At 46.9% G+C, this 20,797-nt stretch overlaps 2 protein-coding genes across 2 annotated transcripts; one reads left to right on the forward strand and one right to left on the reverse strand.

Moving 5' to 3' along the window:
• Positions 1-2,594: 2,594 nt before the first annotated feature.
• On the reverse strand, positions 2,595-13,669 carry LOC135806265 (NAD kinase-like). The gene is made up of 10 exons (XM_065320426.1): positions 13,428-13,669; positions 13,197-13,332; positions 12,322-12,424; positions 12,077-12,162; positions 11,276-11,384; positions 10,651-10,808; positions 10,366-10,465; positions 9,662-9,819; positions 5,003-5,085; positions 2,595-3,446 (listed from the first exon to the last, which is right to left on the reverse strand). The coding sequence occupies exons 1-10, from the start codon at positions 13,574-13,576 to the stop codon at positions 3,317-3,319; spliced, it is 1,212 nt and encodes a 403-aa protein (XP_065176498.1). The 5' UTR covers positions 13,577-13,669; the 3' UTR covers positions 2,595-3,316.
• Positions 13,670-13,950: 281 nt separating this feature from the next.
• LOC135806266 (uncharacterized) lies at positions 13,951-18,459 on the forward strand. Its single transcript, XM_065320427.1, has 3 exons — positions 13,951-14,236; positions 14,321-14,427; positions 18,116-18,459. The coding sequence occupies exons 1-3, from the start codon at positions 14,082-14,084 to the stop codon at positions 18,265-18,267; spliced, it is 414 nt and encodes a 137-aa protein (XP_065176499.1). The 5' UTR covers positions 13,951-14,081; the 3' UTR covers positions 18,268-18,459.
• The last annotated feature ends 2,338 nt before the right edge of the window (positions 18,460-20,797 follow it).

The following is a 20,797-nucleotide window of genomic DNA, read 5'->3' on the forward strand; positions in this document are numbered from 1 at the left end:
TACGACTCGTAGATCTACGACTCCGAGTTCGAGTACGAGTGAGTGTCTCGATCTCATTTCAGACTAGTCTAGACTAGAGTCTTGAATGATGACCAGATGACTGATGTTGCACAGAACATGATGATCATTGATGTCGCGTTCGGTTCAAACACGGATCACCATGGGGACGTCAGAGCAACCAAACGACAGTCAGTACCGTCAGCATCGTCTTGCCCGGTAGAGGAGACGGCTCGATACTGGGACGCTTTGACAGCCAAATTTGTATAGACCCAAACCGATCATCAGCGTTGATTTTTCACTCGAAATATGTTTGTGGAAGGAAACTGGCATGTTGAAGTTTGCTCTGGGGCCAGAGTCAATCGAACTGAGCCACTCCTTTGTGTTGACCCATTGCCTCCAAGTTGCCCAATTTTTCGCTTCAAAAAAGTTCAAATCAGAGGTGGCTCCAAACCGGACACGTTTTAGAGTGCACGTCAAATTCACTCTGGGTCTGAAATTAGGTAATTGCTATCGCTCCACGACGGCCAGTACAGAGTAACAATAAGCCTTGTGTGTGCTTCCATTAGTTTTGATTGGTATGCGGTGCTTTATTGGCGAGAGGCAAGCCGCTGTTTACCTGCGACAAGAAGTTGATTTTTCGAAAGTCGTAAAACTCAAGTCGCAGTGCGAAGCAACACGTCAAAAACTCACCTGCTTGATATGGCGCTTCTGGTCATCGCAGAGCCATGAAATTTTGTCTCGGAGTATAACACATAGTAGTCTCACTGTGACATATGTCTTCTAATCAAAATACCAAGAGAGAAAGTGAATATTGAGTCCGTTCCGGTTTGCAACCTATGTCCTATTTGAAACCGTCCCCTCTACAACTACACAGCCATGTAGTACTGATATCAGCACATGTCTGTTTTTTATTACTATTACTACGTATTAGGCAGCGATTTCTTATGTATGTATTCATTCCACTACTATTAGTGGTCTGGAGAAAACCAAAACAGGCAGATGCCTAATAACAAGAGTACAAAAACCCCCAGAGTGTGCAACACCTGATCCAGCTCTGCATAGGGTCGACCGGTCTTGGTCGAGCGGAATCGGATCTTTGTGTCATAATACCGTACACATCTGAGGGGAACCCGGGGAGTCGCGGGTACTCTCGGATCAAAAACACTGGTGCCCTGCCTCGAGACCGGCCTTGCGCTGGTGTGGAGTGTACGTATGACATCAGAAGGTCCGATTCCGCTCGACCAAGACCCTATGCAGAGCTGGATCAGGCGTTGCACACTCTGGGGGTTATGTACTCTTGCTAAATAACAATGGACCCACTGTGTAGGGTGGAGGAGACATGGCTAATGGTAAATAGTGGCGGCGAAATAGAGCAGTTCCAGCACAGCCACAGAAACATTGGGCGTAAAGCTAAAAGCAGGCAAGAATGTGTTGCAAAGCGCTTGACTTGAAGGCGGCAATTTCTTGTCACGCTTTTGTGTTCAATCCATGATCCAGGCCAGGGAGTCGTATAAATCATGTAAACGTTTATACGACTCGGTCTCCCTGGTCCAATCTTACATTTCAGAGTCACGGTTCTATTTATTTCCGAATTTAGGTTGTCTTTTTGCTTTGGTTCTTACTTCATGGTTTCACGCGATTGGTGTTGCGAATAAACCAGTTCATGTTTAGTTTTTTATATTAAATATATAAATTTTATTGTTCTTCACATTACATTTCCATCACAGATATTTCTTTGTCCATCACCACTTTCGCTTGAATTTGTTCGTGACATCTCTACTCTGGCAATAAAAACTTCGTGAACGACGCTTCAGCTGGTTCTGATATGGCATATGATGTCACTATTTCCACACGACAAAAGAATAGTAATATTTCCACTCCCTCGAAGGGTGCCCGGTAGACCGAAGTGCCCGTAGCTGCGGGGTCCGCAAAACCGAGGTATATGTACGAATGTTTAATAATCTCAGCGGCAGTACCAAGCCGAAGACTTCCAGTACTCTTGGGTGGTTTTGTATCTACTTGAAGTACATGTATACAGGAAAAACAAACGCTGGAATCGTGACACTATGTGTCTACAGATGTAGGGTATCTTCTCGCTGTCTGGTGGATGTTTCGGAGCCTGAAACTCAGAGTTACAGAACTTGGGTTTCGTCTCTGTTGTTGTGTGCAGTTCCAGGGGGCCAATAAAAACAGGAAAACGACTGACAAAATAGTGTTGGGAAAGGGTAAAAATGAAGGCCGAACAACCAATGAGCTAGGAAAAACACATCCATATAATGGTTACCTCTTCTGGCTGTTGGTCTTGCTGGCATCCTGCAAACATGGGGCCAAGTGGATACTGGTACGTGCTGCAACCTGGACTTGGGCACTAGCTAAGAACTCTATCCAGTAGAACAGGATTACAATGTAAGTCAGCTGCATTTTACTTGCCACACAAACACCTGCAGCAACCAGACAACACAGCCTATTCACAGACAACACCTTTCATACAAGAATGTCACAGGAGCCCCCCCCCCCCCCCCCCCACACACACACACCACCACCACCACATAAAAATCTGCAGACATTGTCCTCACAAAACTGCAAAGTTTGAATCTGGTACTCGATATCCTTTCAAACCTGCAAACTGTGAACCTGATTTCTAGGACTTGCGGAAAATTGCATTGCAGGTATTGAATGCAAGTGCAAACATGTGCTAGTGATAATGCGTTTAAAAAAATGAAGAATTGTTGATCCGGCTACCAAACCTATGCACAAATTTGTAAATAAGACAGCATTCAATACTTAAAAAGGCTGACACTGAAATATAACAGCATGAACCAGACTTGCATGAACCAGCCACTAGGGGGGATGGACTATCAGAGATCAACTCCAGTATCCAATAGAAAAACATAAGTTAAAAAATATTGAGAAAATGGCAACTGGTTGGGCAGAAAAATAGAGAAAATGGCAACCAGTTAAGCAAATCTCCATGCTACACGCACAAGATGTGACATGTAGATACAGACACACACACTCACGTCCAGCCACCGAGTCCAACAAGAGAACAGGGAACCGTCGCAACAAAGGGAAGACAAGGACAATGACAAACAGAAAAATACTGGCACACCATCACTGTGAGCAGCTCTGCTGCTTCGTGCAGAGATAAGTTCAGTCTTGAAGAAGAGATACAAAAAGTCGAAAAAGACACCAACAGAACAGTTACAATGACGAACACAGATAGTGCTGGGGACAACTAATTCTACTACCCTAAGCCAGAACAAGACACTAACAAGACACTAACAAGACAGCAAGAAGGCCCAGTCTCACTGGACGCCTACATCAGTGGCTTTTGTTTCAGCCGAGCGTTCCATTGCAGACATTCGGCCAGCCCAGTGAACCAGTCTGCTGTGGTCTCCTTCTTGTTGATGCATGCCATAGGCCAGAGGTGAGATGTAATCTGAACACTGCATGTTGTATAACAGTAACAGTAACAAGATACACATACACATACACACACACACACACACACACACACACACACACACACACACACACACACACACACACACACACACACACACACACACACACACACACACACACACACACATACACACACCAACACACACACACACACACACACACACACACACACACACACACATCCACACACCAACACACACATCCACATCCACACACACACACACACACATCCACACACACACACACACACACACATCCACATCCACATCCACATACACACACACACACACACACACACACACACACACACACACACACACACACACACACACACACATCCACACACCAACACACACATCCACATCCACACACACACACACACACACACACACACACACACACACACACACACACACACACACACATCCACACACCAACACACACATCCACATCCACACACACACACACACACATCCACACACCAACACACACATCCACATCCACACACACACACACATCCACACACCAACACACATACACACACACATCCACACACACACACACACACTCACACACACACACACACACACACACACACACACACACACACACACACACACACACACACACACACACACATCCACACACCAACACACACATCCACATCCACACACACACACACATCCACACACCAACACACACATCCACACACACACACACACACACACACACATCCACACACCAACACACACACACACACACACACACACACATCCACACACACACACACACACACACACACACACACACACACACACACACACACACACACACACACACACACATCCACACACACACACATCCACACACACACACACACATCCACACACACACATATACACACATGCACACACACACACATGCACACACACACACACACACACACACACACACACACACACACAATCACAGACATACAGATGGACAGACAGACAGACACATACACAGTGCATGCCCAGCACAACAAATACCTTAGCGATGTACTCAATTGCTCCCTATATGTACATTGTACATATCTTTCTAAATCCAGTCAATATCATTGTTTTCATCTTTCTGAACCGCATAGTCCTGTGGGATCAGGAGCGAAGTCAATAAACTGAAATGTCAAAAATCTCAATTTTGACCGTTTTGACTGCGTGGGGTTAGTGTCAAATGCATGCGCGCTAAAGAGGCTAAAACTGTGCGAAACAAGAAAAGATTGAGTTGAGCAACCCAGTATTCACTTGCCTCTTTTGCTAGCTTATCTCACCACTATTCACCATAGTCAACATAGTGATACATTTCACCCCGCTGATGCGTTCCTTTCTTCCGATTATTATAAAAGTTTTTTTCTTTTTTTTCTTTCTTTTTCCTTCTCTTGCCATGGCTGGCTAATGCTCCCTCCTTTGCATTGGCTTCGGCCATTGGACGGCGAAATAAAAAATAAATAAATACAATGGAACAATCAGAACATACTCTTAAACATTCCAGCGCTTACCCATCACCAGGTTGAAGCTGCTGCCGATTTCTCCCATCACAGGACACCCATGCCGACATGCGACTTGATTCTGGGATACGAACCTGATACAACCACATGCATGTGCAAAGATAGAAACAAGGGTTTTGCTTAGAATCATGCTACCTCAAGTACTTGTGTATTTTAAGTATAGAATAGAGGTACCCTGCTGTCAAATAGAATATACACCTTCCTCCAATACCATCTGTCCTGTACAGTTACAGTTACCCCTGATCCTAACAGTGCGTTACTGGCGAAGTACTGTACCGCGAGAGCGCCCCACGACCGCTACCCTTTTGTGGTTGTGTGTTTTGGGAGTCCTGTATCTAGGCCATACAACACATACCACCGTGTACACACATTGCACGCTGTGCAGTCAATCCGTACTCAGTTCGCCTTCAAGCGGATGCGAGCTCTCCACAAGAAAATGCTAAGTGTGACCATAGTACACTAAGTTTCTCACACTGTACTTCAGAAGTACAAACTTAGATGCATTCTGCCATACGATTCTCCTTTCCCCGTCTATAAAATCAAGGTGGAGCGCTCTCACGAGACAGGATGCTCTTGCGGTACAGTAAAACCTGGTGTAAGCGAACGTTCTACACAGAAACTGCACCGGATACAGCGACTACCTGCCTCACGCGACCAGCGCCCGACTTTTAGTGTACCAAGTGCCGTATTGGACCTGAACAGAGTGACCAAAACTAACCAAAAGTGTCATCTTGGTCGACTGCAACACGGTTCAAGTGCGCTCTGAACCAAGTGCAGACAGTGAACAGAAGTGACAAGTGACAGTGCAGGACACACTGCATGCACATGAGACAAAGTTGAGTGAGGTGTGCTTCTCCTGCACGAAAGTACAGTCAGACCTCGCATAACCGCACACATCCTGTTCAGAAGATCCCGAGGTCTGAACCAACGACTATATGTCACATGCATGGTTGTGCTGTACTGCTACGCATCGGCTTCTAGTATGCTTGCATTCATGGTAGCATTGACTGTAGACCTGAGCGGTCACGTGCATGTTTCTGTCTCGCGAGTTCCCGGATGCATGCACCGGAGCTTGCGCCGCGCTGTGCTGCGCTGTGCTGCGCTGCTTTTGTTTAGTTCCTGGTTGTTGGACTTTTAGTAGTGTTTTAGACTAGTTGGTGTGAAGAGTTGCTTTTCGGAGTTCATGTAGAAAGTTCAAGGTTATTGTTTCTTCGAATCGCTTTCCGTTGTGCACGAATGTGGAATGTGTCACTGTGTGAGTGTGCGTTCCCTTTAGTGAGCTTTTCTTAGTAACAGAAAATTGGTAGCAGAGGATGGTTACTAAAAGGAATTAGCTCAGCAGATTGATTGTGATAGTGTTCGCGTTGCGATTTGTAGCAGTGCGTCTCGAACCTGGAATAGGGTGCGGATAATGGCATCGTCGGAACCCACGACCTTGGAGTATGCTGCGGAGCCGAGTGCTCAGGGAGAATTGGAGGACGACTATGAAGAAAGGCCAAATTCGGGCCGCCGTCGCTCCTCAACTCCAGAGCGAGAGGAAGCAGCTGGGGATCGTGGAGTGGGCCTAAACTCAGCGCAAGTGGAGAGCGAACTGAGAGTGAGAAAGGCCGCCATCAAAGGGCAGTTCACGAGAGCGAGACGAGGCTTGCTAGTGCAGCTAAATGCCGATGGTCCATGCGACATCGAAGGGATCTCGCAACATCTGGAAGGCCTGACGGCACTGTACGATGGAGCTACTGGTTTGTTGGCAGACATGATCGGCAGCTGCCAAGACGTTCGCCAGCGGAATAAACTGGCAAGTGAGTTGGAAGCACTGGAGACTCAATTTTCGGCGGCCATGGACCGAGCGCAGGCCAAGATCGATGTCAGTAAACTGAGCGAAGCCCATCCGCAGTCACCGTCACAAGGCCGAACGGACATCATCTCGTCTCCTCATGAGGACACAGTATACACACTGTCTGGGAGTCAGCGTGGGAACCCGACAGAGACTGTCGGCGGCAAGACCATTGTTCCTGTAAGTACAAGCACTCAGGTCGGTACTAGGACACTTGACGCGACAGGTAGAGCTAGTGCAATGTCGTACACCAGCATCAGTGATCTGTCACTGTCAAGTGTGAGCGCCAGCCCTGTTCAGTCTGTACATGACACTGTACTGCCTACCTCAGCACCAGTGACAACCATCAATGGCATCACCATGATCACAGGTAGCAGCAGCCTCACTGCAGCCACTACCTTGACCACTGGCACTAGCATGACTAGACCACTTGCCTCACTGGCTGCACCCAGGAGTGGTACTACCAGGCAGCCATCCACCAGTCAAGCTGTGGCCAGCAGCCAGCCTGCATTCAGTAGCAGCAGACTGAATGCAGGGGCAAGTGTGTATGTGCCATCTGCACCATCTGCACTGCCTGCTGCCAGTAAAGCCTGGCCAGGTGGCGCAACCAGTCCTTGGACACACATGCAGCGCATTGAGATCCCCACATTTGCAGGCGATAAACGTAGTTTCGAGGCCTGGTGGGCTGCGTTCTCAGCGTGCGTGGACAAATCGCCAGTGTCACCAGAGTGCAAGATGCTCAGGCTGCGGCAATATCTGAGTGGCGAGCCACTGCGGACTATCAAGAGTCTCGGGTACACTGCTGCGTCCTATGAAGCTGCCAAGGACATGCTCACAAGGAAGTATGGCGGCGAGCGTCGTCGTCTGGCAATCCAGCTTGAGGAGATTGAGGAAATGCGGCCAATCCGAGAAGGAAAGCCACGGGAGCTGCAGCAGTTCGCTGAGTTGCTGATGGTAGCAACTGTCCAGCTCAAGGAGGCAGGACGACATGCGGAGCTGTTGGTCGGCACGCTCTATCACTCCCTGATGAAGAAGCTGGATGAACGGATCATAGCGCGCTATCATCGCTGGCGATATGACCATAATAGATCAGAGAGTGTAGAGTGCCTGTTGGAATTTGTTACCCTGGAAGCCGAGCTCCTGGTGACGGCGGCAGAGACGGTATCAGGTTTCAACACAGCGGCAAAAGCAGACCAGCCCCGCAGCTCGCAGGATCATCGTGCAAGAACGCTGCTTACCGGTACTCGCAACAAGTCATCTCCAAGCAAGTGCCCAGCCTGCCAAAGCCAACACCCAGTCTGGAGGTGCCTGGTATTTAAGTCGGCCACGCTAGATGAACGATGGCGCATTGCCAAGGCCAGCAACCTGTGCTTTCGGTGCCTGGGCGCTGGACACCGTGGGCAAGAATGCACTTGGGGGGACGCGTGTGGCATAAGTGGTTGCAGCAAAAGTCACCATCGGCTGCTGCATAACGCGGAGAAGACGTCGTCAGCCTCGGGCACTGACACAGCATCCGAAGACAGCAAGCCTACGGTACGCCAGGCGCTCGCAACATCAGCAGAGGGCAAACAGCAGCGTTCACGAACAACAAGCAACAGCAGGCAGTCGGAACCAGCGATGTCCCTAGTCACGTGTCAGACTACAGATGACAGCAAGGCATTATCAACAGCTTCCAAAGCGTCCAAGCTCATCGCCGTGTCCATGAGAACGGTGCCAGTGAAACTCAGGTCTGGTGGGAAAGAAGTGCTTGTTAATGCACTGCTGGACGACGCAAGCACGGACTCATACGTAAGTTCGCATGTGGCATGTGAGCTTGGTCTAACGGGAGAAAGACAACACCTGCCGGTGAAAGTGCTCAGCGGTCGTACTGAGGTGTTCTCAACAACACATGTGACGGTTCAGCTCTGCAGTGTGGACGGAGAGACATCGGCGACGCTGGACGCATTCACAACCGACTCAATCCTCGGCAGTGACAATGCAGTGGATTGGGTGCACAAGCGCCGTGATTGGGCACACCTCCGCAACATTCCATTCCCAGCACTGCCGAACCGTCGACAGGTAGATGTGTTACTCGGCCTTGATGCAGTACAGCTTCAAGCAGCCATACGAGAAGTCCATGGGCAACCTGGAGAGCCGATTGCTCGCCTGACCCCCCTTGGATGGACCTGCGTCGGCAGGATTGGCAAGGTCAAGGCAGACCCGGTAACCTGTCTTACACGGGCTGCGCCACACGACGTTCGGGAAAGTATTGCGCGGCTATGGGCCATTGAAGAGTTTGGCCAGGCTCAACCGGCAACCACCACACTGTTATATCTCGCTCTCAGCTCCTAGCACAACTCCCACTTCCCGTCACAATGTACCATTACTAGCGAAATGGGAAACTGTCAATATGAGTACATGGAAGTACAATCATGCACATGTATGTACACACTCCGATATGCCACGAATGTATAGAACCGGGTTCTAAAGACCACCTGGCTTAACGACCACTTTTGCTTGCACCATGGGGTGGTCGCTTAAACCAGGTTTTACTGTACTTTACAGCACTAGGTGGTACATGTACATGATTTTTTTTTTTTTTGTGGTGTGCATCATCTTTATTTTTATTTTTTTATACTAAAAATGTTTGGCACCTATAATCAGGGGATGGCCCACGCCTGGTAAAAAAAGTAAGTAATTAAAAAAAATTAAAAATAAGAGGTACTGTGTTCCGGCTCTCCGCCTTCTCCGCGAACATAAGAGAACTAGAGGAGAACTAGAGGAGAACAAACAAACACACAACATGTACATGAATGCCACCCTGCTGGCTAACCAACCTGAACGTTGCGTTGTAAGCTAACAACAACGGGACGAAACGAGAGAGAATGTGGACAGATTGGCGCAATGGTGATGCCAGGCACTCCAGGCTCTACCATAGGACCACCAGCTGCTGCGGCGTATGCTGTACTTCCCGTTGGAGTAGCTATGATCACGCCTGCACATACAGTACAAACATTTGAAAGACAGAAAAGTTCCCATATGTCTGCACACACACACACACACCACAAAAGTAAGCCGGCTACCCATGTTGTCAGCTAGCACAGCACAGCACAGGATGACTACATGACGCTGCATGCACAATGGAGAAATGCGTACAAAGCCATAGGACGGAATGTCACGGGTGGTTGAACTGCTTTTACATACAGACAGCGCTTGTTTGACCAGCAAAAAAGGCATGCATGACATCAAAATGACATTGTGTGTGTGCTCTATACACCATAACGATGTCCGCATAATAAATTCAACTTGACCATGTGACAGGGCAGTGCATGTCATGGGAGGGTGGCCTGACTTAGTATGCATAGTCATAGCGTACTGTCTCCAGGAACAGTCAAACAGAAGGATTTCAGAATCTCAACAAGGAGTTTAAACTTGTTGCAGAACTGCAGCAAAGCTGGAAAGATGAGCAGATGGTCACATACCAAGGATACTCAATACTAGCACATCACAAACAACGGATTAAATGTCAGCAACTACTTACCATCGCCTTGCACGTCGGCTACATATTTGCCATTGCATGCCAGCTCCAAGCCAGTCAGGTACGGCGATGATCCGCGATCAATAACAACCTCGTTTAATGCCTGCAGGGTGTGTTTGTAGAACATTCAGAAAGCAGAAAAAGCACGAGCTGAAGGCCCACACTTCACTGGTGAATAGTACCGTGCCGACATCAGTCTGCCTACACATTTCAGCCAAAACAGCAGCCATGTTAACAGCTAAACATCACAACAAGCCAACACCAAGCACAATATATACTCGTACTTACTGCCATTCGAGCTACCCTCGTCTGTGGTCCCACTATCGTGTAGCCGCTTGGGGACACCCGGCGGCATTCTGTTGATGTGGGTAGCTGTTCACTTTCGCTTGCCAGCTGCAATTCGCAGTTCAAGCGAACCCGCACAGTGACACCCAGAGGAGAGTCAGCTACAGAGCATAAAATAACAGTAGATGATGATATGTCAAGATACCATCAATTTCCCAGCAACAACAACAGTTCAGGGGTTGTTGCAAAGTTATTTGGTTGTCCTTGAAACGAGTATTGTTCATGGGGAGGGGGGGGGGGGGAGTGTGAACCAAAATCGTAAGTTGACCGACACTGTACATGTTAATGTACTGTACATGCCTGCAATTTGCGTTGTCCAGTATCAAGCTGCATTCATTTGGGGGGGGGGGGGGGGAGGCCGAGTACGAAATGAACAATATTCGCTTCACGGACGACAAGACTTTTGCGACGACCCCGTTGTACTTGAGCTGTAGCCAAAACATGTTAGAACACAAGATGAAAACAAGGAGCTACAAAGCTGGCTGAATAATTCCCTGGTAAGGAGAAGATGATATCAAAAAGAGCATACTGATGGCCAAGGAATGGAGAGAACCAGTGCGCGGCCTACCTGATGCGGACAATGTACGCTCCAGAGTTTCTTCGAAATCAGCAAATGCGTGCGTCATGAGAAACCCAAGTGAGCCAAGATGGAATGGAATAATAGGTGGAACATACTCCTGCGCGCATCAAAAGAAGAATACGGGAGAGAGAGAGAGAGAGAGAGAGAGAGAGAGAGAGAGAGAGAGAGAGAGAGAGAGAGAGAGAGAGAGAGGAGAAAGAGAGAGAGAGGCGGGGGGGGGGGGGGGGGGGAGCAGGGGAATAATATGTTGAAATTTGAATTTCACATACATGCATAGATGTTGGTTGCCTTGTTGTTTTCTCTCCCCTCTCCTCTCACCCAAGCCATTCTGCTTAAGCGAAGCTGTGGACGCAGCATACTGCTGCTACACTTCAACGCGGGAATGCGTATAATAATAATAATAATAATAATAATAATAATAATAATAACTAACAACATGTATCAATATGTTGTACTAGTATACTACACATGTACTTCAAGAACTTCACCACAAGAAGTATTTGATCACAAAAACATGCTCCAAGGTACAATTACCAAGTACATGTACTAAAATGCAAAGTGTTTCCTAGAACATTGAATGAGCTACTGCAGGCCTGCCAGTGCTGAGAAGATCATCGTTAGGCACTCACACGGTTAGCTACTGCAGGCCTGCCAGTGCTGAGAAGATCATCGTTAGGCACTCATACGGATGAACACTTCACAAACTTTCTTGTCATGAACGCCTACACCAGTACAAATGTAAAGATAATGGACCACGGTTGTACTGCGTATGCACTGTGTGCACCCTACCTGAAATAACGAGGAGAGATAAAGAAGAGTGCCGTCACCACCAAGGCAAACTATGAAGTCAATGTCGTCAATGCAACTTGGAGAATCTATAAAATAGCATTGGCAAAATAACAGCAAGGAAAATTCCCAGTATTGACCAGTTATTCTAAAATATGCAACTATTGAAAAGACGTATTCTAAAAGCACAATATCAACACATGAGGACAACGCAAACATAATATGTACGTTACAGATCAAAGTCTTACCAAAGTCTAGCTTCTTCAGGTCCTTGGAGACCAAAGAAAACTCGTCGTCGCCCGTGAATTCCTCAAAGACGCATGGCTCTACTGTCACACAAAGCTGCTTCTCCTGCCGCATAAAAACCAACACAACACAGTTCAGTGACCCATGTACATGTGCAATGAGAGCAATCATGAGTCGATTCGAGTAATAAATACTTCATGAAAACTGTCCTCAGCACGGGTAACCAAAATAGCTGCGCGTTGCCTCATTCGCAAAACAGAAGCTACTCCACTAACATCATGCACGCTTGCCCTGCTGCTGTTACGCAAACGATCGCTTGCTTCAACACTAGCTCGACCAAATGCCGCAATGGCTACTCTCACCATTTTCTTTGATTACTGCTGAGAGGAGACGTGGCTCGGCCAACATGTAGAACTAATTTGCTACTTGTACCGATCAGGGGCATCACGCGAAGACAAGAAAGATTTCCCGGCCAAAGTCGGCGCAGATTGTTAAAAACAAAAACCTACTTGTAAGCGGATTAATTCAAATAGTCACCGTGTCCAGGATGTGGATTTCTACCAAGGCTCAGACTTCTGGATCATGTATTTCGGTTCAAAAATTAAATGAAGACAGTCAAACCCAACCATCCGTTTATCTGTAGGACAATGGACAAGTGCCGGCTATTTACCTGATAGTACATTCACCACCAATCATCTTGGGATTGTTGGTGGTACATGTACAGTGTGATGTGGCGGGGTGCCTAAGATGGCAAACAGCTTGGTGGTTTCACAGAGGTGTGTGTCTGGGGGGGGGGGGGGGGGGGGCACTCCACTTGCCTCGTGAAAGGAGATAAACTAGGTACAGGATATGAGCACTATTGGTTCTAGCTGCTTACCTGACATAGGTACAGGACAAGTTGCTTGAACGCTTTCTGAACCTCAGCAGCACGTATTTTCTTAATTATTAGAACATTTGACGGTTTTGTCTTCCAGACCAAGTGAGTTGATCCCTGTTCATTCGTGATGTAATCACTACGTCGGAAGATGAACATACAAGCGTACAAACACGGAATCAACCGTGAATGCGCAATATGAATGTTTGAACACTCCTTCAAGATATACTTTACCATGATTTGTTCGACAGTGGCGTGTATTGGGCCATGGACGAAATAGGGAGAGCACAGGCCACTGCCTGCCGAGAAATTGCAGGCTCAAAGCTCTGACATAAGCCAGACACACACCTCGACACAACACAACTTGAACGGAACAACCTCATCTACTCTTCAACAGAAACACTGAAAGTAACAGATCTACTTCTGCAGGTGGAAAGCAACAATCCTTCATTCAATCATTCAATCATCTCTTTTTCAACTGCCACTATGAAAATCCTGCCGTTACTGATAGGGAAAGCCCCAAGTGCACGGCTACTGCACTGGCGCATGCTGACATTGCTGAGACTGTGAGTGTGAGAGCTACATAGCAGGGAGTCGTAAAATACCGGTATTTTACGACTCCCTGCTACATAGTCATTGTAGCTAGCTAGCTAGCTAGCTAGCTGCTGTCTGCATGCATGCTGTGCATGCGGCATAGATCTCGCGCGTGCAAACAGCATGGTAAAAATCAAAAACGAGAAAAAGAAAAGAAAAGGCCACATTTCCAAAAGCTAGCTGTGGTTTGTCTCCTGAGTCATGAGTTCTGGATATAATACAGTGTATTTGAATGTCGAATGATGAAGTAAATAATTGCAAGTAACTCACTTGGGATCTTCAAGGCAGGCCAACATGCCGCCCTACTTTCATCCAACGGCAGTGCCTTACCTCACGCGTGCCATGAGAAACGCGAACAGATTGCCAGGACATGGAATGTCCCTTCGTGCTGTAAAAGAGGTTGAAATGACTTTCGACCCATGGCTTGGACGTGATAACTTCAACACACTGTAAGACAGCATTCCTCCAGCATAGAGCTGTCTTTTTCTTCAAGATCTTGATTGCGAAGTCTTGCTACTCCTTTGATTTCACAGGATGTTCTTCAACAGAATCACTGGAGGACGAAAGACTAATCCGAACGCAATATTCAAGACCAACGTTGTTAATAACGGAAGTCCAAGCACGATAAAAATAACATTCCGTACGTATTTCTGCATAGCTTATACAAGCTGTGTGTGTATTGTATTGTGTGTGCTTCCTCCGGAAACAACATCTTTGTGACTTTTTCATTCGCATTCTAAAAAAATTGTGCTCAAGAAATTTGGTTCAGTGGAACGAAACGTTAAAAACACTTCAAAGCAATGTGGACATAATTGTTTGAAGTGTGTACACGACTATACAAAAGAAATTAGCACCGTTTGAGTCTCTCTATCGGAATCACCATTGCTCGATTCCTCAGAGCTAAATAATTCACAAGAACTGAGAGGCTGATCGAAGTCATAACTTTTTTTGTTTCCGGAGGAAGTATATGTGTAGTGTGCAAGCCATGTGTGTATGTGCGCGCGCGCGCGCGCGCGCGTGTGTGTGTGTGTGTGTGTATGTGTGCTCACGTGTGTGTGTGCTCATGTGTGTGTGTGTGTGTGTGTGTGTGTGTGTGTGTGTGTGTGTGTGTGTGTGTGTGTGCACTTGCCCTTGTGTGCCTGTCTGTGTTTGTGTGTCTGTTCTGTGTGCATGTGCGTGTGTGTACATGTGTGTGCATGTGCGTGTATTATGTGTATGATTGTGTACATGTGTGTGTGTGTGTGTGTGTGTGTGTGTGTGTGTGTGTGTGTGTGTGTGTGTGTGTGTGTGTGTGTGTGTTCTTCTCTTTCTCAGACTCATCCTGACTTTTCTTTCATTCTCCTGGGTGGTTACCAACAGCCAGTGCATGCCGGAGTATGTGGTGTGATGTGTGTGCGGGAAAAAATAAATAAAAAAGACCAAAAAGTAGGGATTCACTGGCCAGAAAAAGCCACTTCATAGCTGTGTGGTGTAGACCAGGCTGAATAGTGGCGGTCAATTCTTCAGCCTTGCAAGCTGTTGAATGGTGCAATCCCAGCACAAGCTGCTATGGCTTCTGCTGTAGCATCGCTATCATCGCCTCCGGCGATGGGCGTCCAATGGTGTGTGTGTGTGCACATGCATGCATGCACCAGTGTGTGTACGTGTGTGTGTACACGTGCATGCATACACGCACCCGTGTGTGTGCATGTGTCTGTTACACAATGGGTGCAAGGTTGCTCTTAGGAAATGTTGCTGGAGTGCATCATTACATAATCTCACAGGAGAGTGCTGGACGAGAGGTTTCTCAGTACAGAGGTGTCTCAAAATCCTTCGAACACGCCACCTTATGTGCTTACTAGTAACAAGTTACTGTCGACTCCTGATATAACGAACCACCATTGTGCAGGAGAATTAGTTTTGTACAGGCGAAGTTCTTCATCACAGAACTGCACTACACCATAGAAGCAACACTTCATGACTGTATTAGTGTACAATGTACTTGGTTTACGTGTATCACATAGGTCAAAAAAGCCGCAAGAACAACACGCCTTGCACAGTATCATCTACTCTAAACCTGCTTTTTCGTTGTCAAAGCGTATTGAAAGTAGTGGTGAAACGAATATTAAAACCCAGTAGCCGAATATTCTTTGGCTTAACGAGCGAACGAACAAATATTCTTTCGTTAACACGGATGACATCACATGTCCTCCTCTCAGTCATTTTATTGGATATTGTCCCTATTGTAGGCATGACAAACAAAGGCACATATTTCTCCATCATTTCTAGGTCAATTTTCACAAAATCCACAGCTGAAGTGCATTTCACAGGCTCAAGAAAAAAACAGCGTGAGACGTGATTTTTCGTTCGAGCGCCATAACTCCACTCCAGGACCTCGGGTTGCTTCTCGGCGACAGCTGAGAGTTTGCTAATGCCGATAGACCTTTGGATGAAGCGATTCGGTCAAGTATTCACGAAGTTACGAAAGTTTGAAGTCGCCCAACTCTGCATACCGGGTTTGAATATTCGCCATGAGAAATATTCGTTCGAATGTTATATATTCGAATATTCGGTATATTCGTTTCACCACTAGTTGAAAGTGAAAATTACGTCAGCTCACCGCCACCACCACTACATAAAAGTGTGTTATGCTTTAAAAATTAATAACCTGTAAGAGGCCATCCGGCATTATCAATAATCTTCACGGGACGAAAAAGTTTAGTTATAACCCTCTCCCACCCACCCACCACCTTGAACGAAAAATATATTGACTTGACAGCTGGAATGGATTGATCAATATTTTTCAAAACAAAACTCTTCCATATTAAATCCACCCACGCATAAACGAAATTTTTCGTTTCGTGAAAGAGATCGATAATTACGGACCGCCCCTATATGATAACTACTCCTTGGTCCGAAAAAGCGGTCGTTAGTCGCAGGTGGTGGTCTTTAGTTGGATGTTTGGTGCTGCACGACCATACATGGATCCCATATGGGATACTTGTATGTATGTGTTTGTCATAATAGAGCTTATACAATTACTCATTATTTGCACACTGCTATTCTTATTTTAGTTCACGCAACACACAATATTTAGAGAGAGACAGAGAGCGATAGAGGAGGGGGATTTTTATTGTTGATATCAACCTCAGTTGCCACGTCTGAAGCCAGGAGTCGAGCGCTTCCTGTGGAAGTTTTGCTTGGCGCTAGGCTTCAAATCTGTTGATGAAATCACCAAGTTTCTCAACATTCATTGCCACATTAGCCAAGCCACGTTGCATCGCAAACTGCTGCAATAGATGACAGCACTTCTCTGCCGGACACCTCTTCAACTTCTCCTGAAGTAGACTCTATCATCACATTCATCCTCTACTGCTATCTATGACCGCATCATCAGCATTACCCCGTGCCGCTATGAGGGTTCTATGCTTCCAATCATTGGACAGTGTGTTGTTTGTTTCAAGCTCTTCGCCCATGGCTGCATAATCTGACAATGTCTGCTCTCGAAAGTATTGACACTCTCTGCAGCAGGATGCTGATCAATTTCTGGTTCGTGAAATTCTGACGGCTCTGCTTCCTTTGCAAAAAGACGATGGCTGAATCGCTTCTGGATTGACATGGGCTGCACCTTACTCCTTGATGCTGTCAGCCGCTTGGTGGCATCCAGAATGTTGACTTGTTGGGCCAGTTCTGACGCTGGTGTTGCTTGATCTATCCGAGCCGACAGGTGTTGTACGGTGCGCCTGCTGTGCCTTTTGTACCTTAGCTTTATTGTTTGGATTACGCCTGCATCCATGAGCTGCCTTTTTGACTCCTTTGAAACACCTTGGGTTCGCTGAATTTGCCGCTCACTGTTCGATCTCGTTCGAGCCATGCCGTTGATCAGGAAGCGCTTCAATGCCCTCTTAAAGATATTTGCTATTATGCTCTCACTTGAAAACACTTGAAGCCAATGAAACTTCGTTCTTTTTTGTTCAGTTCCAGTATCGAAAGAGTCTTCCTTCAGGACGATGGAAAAGCCATCCAGCTCTTTTTTTTTAAAGGCGCTTCGAACGACCTTTGATTTACTATATCGCGGTCACTAGCTACAGGTCTAAAACAAACGAAATAAATGCTTCAGTAAATATACCAAATGACTGTCACTGGTCACGATGAGCTGGCAGTCGTTAGTTACAGTGCATTTTGAATTTTTTTGATTTTGAGGCCGTCCGTGCGGCTGGTGATTTGGTTGGTAGTGGTAGGTTGGTCATTATAGTCACCGTCACCGTAGCCTTAGCTACAGGCTTTACTGCTCTATGTGCATCTCAATGCTGCTGCTTTCGCATTTTGCCGTTTCCTGTTTCTGTTAGATGATGACCACGTGTGGGTGATGGACAAGCCTGATTTGACTCACAAGCTAATGACTCACGCCTTTTATGAACACAGCGATCCGCGTGAACCAGCACCGGAACCAGATGAGGATGAGGACGACAAGAAGAAGAAGAAGAAAAAGAAGAACTAGATGCCGGCAGATGGTGGATTCGACACCTGAGATTCTAGGATGCAACCTCACCAAGCTTAAGCTTGTTGTTAATATTTATTTCCTTGTAAGCTGAGGTAGCATTGTGCACCGTAGGTACACACTATGCATGACAAGGTTTTCAATTCTTGAGATCACTTACTGACTCAACATAACAGTTACTTCAGTACTTTACACGTGAAGTCCGAAACGGTTGGAGCCTGCCGGAAGTCCGAACCTATTGGGGGGGGGGGATGAATACAATGTAGTCCCCGAATACATTGGTGGCGTATGGGTGAAGGAACGATAGGCAAAAAGCGAGGTTGGACGCAAGGTGCCCACATCCCAACTGTGAATCGCATCACAAGAATCAGGGTGGGGTAGTGGGCATAAAATGCACATACACTCATACCTCCTTTATCTTAGTGGTCCGGAATCACATACATGTTTTGGGGGAAGGCCATAGGCATGACATAATGATGTCACTATTTCCACTAAAACTCTAAAAGTGACAAAAGAATAGTATTGGGGACGTTAAGCAACGCAAAAGTTCGAAAGAAAATTCGAGTCTGGCAATGAGTACAGAACCAAAGCTCGAAACTTTGAAAACACGAAATTGTAGTGATTCGCGAAAATTTCTTTCTCTTTCCTCGGTACGCACTTGATAGCAGGAAGTAGTAAATTTACAGCCCCTGCTTGAGACTGAGCTCTTTGTATGGTACGGTACTATAGAATTCAAATAACTTTGAGAAAAAGTCGTTTCGTATTGCTCAACGTCACAAGGTTTTCTTTTTCGAAATTTTTTTCGTGAAATATCACCGCAACCAAAAGTTCGAACTTTCGCGTTGCTTTTAGCGTCCCTATTCTTTCCACTGAAACTCGCCCAAAGGGTGCGCGGTAGACCGAAGTGCCCGTAACTTTGGGGTCCGCAAAACCGAGGTATGAGTGTACATGCACTGGTAGATCATTTGCGACTGTGTTCATGCTGGCACATGTCTGTTTCTGCTGGCGTTTGGGTCATTGGGGGTAGGCTGTCCTCACAGGATAACGTAATTCGGCGGACGCAATTTTCCTCGCTATCGGCTTTCATTCACATTTCCATTGTTACATTGTCTGACAATGTTTGCAACGTAGTTCTCTTCTTGCTCTCCTACATGTAGAATTATGGGCTCCACTTTGATTGTTTAGTTACCCTATACTGATATTCTCCATCCTGTGCTGCCACTGCTGGTTCAGTGGGTACGTCCTGGCTGGGCCAGAGAAGCAACAAATCCAGCGCTCTTGAAATGTCCAGTGTGCAAGACACACACACGGTGGAAGCAGTGTCTGCTCTAGGATTTCAAAACCAGCACTGTACACATGTACAGTACCTGGCACAACTCTTGCAACCGGGTCAGAGCTGAGTACGTTCAAGTGCGGCTGCTGAATGTACACGTACATGTACATATACATCAGGGAGCCGTAAATACACACACATACACACACATACACACACATACACACACATACACACATGTACACAGCCGTTATTATTAATTTTTAGGTCTCCCTGATGTATACATATATATCACTATACACGTACACATGTATTCCCAACTGGACCCGTGTTCTTTTTCCAAATGGGCTCAAGTACCCCCTCTCCCAACCGAGAGAGAGAGAGAGAGAGAGAGAGAGAGAGAGAGAGAGAGAGAGAGAGAGAGAGAGAGAGAGAGAAGTCTGATGCTGCAATTGGGCATAGGGCGGTCCTGTTGCCGACCTGGGATGGGTAGGGGGCCATACCACCCCTCAGGAGCTGGTGGGGGGGGGGGAGCTGCCACCCGATGAGCCCCGCTTGCTGTTACACACTACACACGCACACACCGCCGCACATACACACACGCCCGATGATCTGGGGTCTGGCCAGATACAAGAAGTGTCCATGCATCCATGCCCATGGTATCCGTCTGACCCATTCACCCATTCCGAACGGACCGAAGTGCAACACTTGCAGTTGCAGCTCGGATGTCGTGTACATAAATGGTCATGTACTGGTATTTGGCCTTGTGGCTACCGCCGTACCGGTACTTTCACACACGTATACTGAGTATCGTTTTTGGGGAGCTTCCACTACCATGACTACTGCCTGGCACTAGTGCCCTGGCAGCCAAGGCTGCAACAGTGCAAGGACTTATTAGCCCAGGTGCACGTGCCACCGACCGTGGACCAGGTCGACGATCGATATGCGCAGAAGATCTGAGTCACATGATCACAGAGGACCAAACTCTGTCAGAGTCACTCAGTCTGTGTAGATTTTTATGGTATCCTGCCACTGAGCGAAGTCTTGCCGATCTTGCCGTCCTGGCCCTGGGCCTGGGCAATGGATTTGGTCCAGTTTTAGAAGAAAAAATAGCCACACATCATGAATCATGCCGTGTACTGATCTGACGTCGAGGTACAGGATCTAGCACATGTACAGATCGCGCGACTGTAGTGTGGTGGTTTTTGCATGGTTTGTGCCACACTCGAGTCTCCACACGGACCACAGGCACAGCTA

The sequence above is a fragment of the Sycon ciliatum genome, chromosome 1 (assembly GCF_964019385.1).
Source record: "Sycon ciliatum chromosome 1, ocSycCili1.1, whole genome shotgun sequence".
In the NCBI taxonomy this organism is placed as follows: domain Eukaryota; kingdom Metazoa; phylum Porifera; class Calcarea; order Leucosolenida; family Sycettidae; genus Sycon; species Sycon ciliatum.

Excerpts from the sequence above, each read along its gene's own strand:
- LOC135806266 (XM_065320427.1), top strand. The coding sequence starts at position 14,082 with ATGCCGCCCTACTTTCATCCAACGGCAGTGCCTTACCTCACGCGTGCC. Across the intron at positions 14,237-14,320 it reads CGTGATAACTTCAACACACT|GATGTTCTTCAACAGAATCA; the intron begins GTAAGACAGCAT and ends TTGATTTCACAG. Across the intron at positions 14,428-18,115 it reads CACGATAAAAATAACATTCC|ATGATGACCACGTGTGGGTG; the intron begins GTACGTATTTCT and ends TGTTTCTGTTAG.
- LOC135806265 (XM_065320426.1), bottom strand. The coding sequence starts at position 13,576 with ATGAGGTTGTTCCGTTCAAGTTGTGTTGTGTCGAGGTGTGTGTCTGGC. Across the intron at positions 13,333-13,427 it reads CCACTGTCGAACAAATCATG|TGATTACATCACGAATGAAC; the intron begins GTAAAGTATATC and ends CTTCCGACGTAG. Across the intron at positions 10,809-11,275 it reads GCGTACATTGTCCGCATCAG|CTGACTCTCCTCTGGGTGTC; the intron begins GTAGGCCGCGCA and ends TATGCTCTGTAG.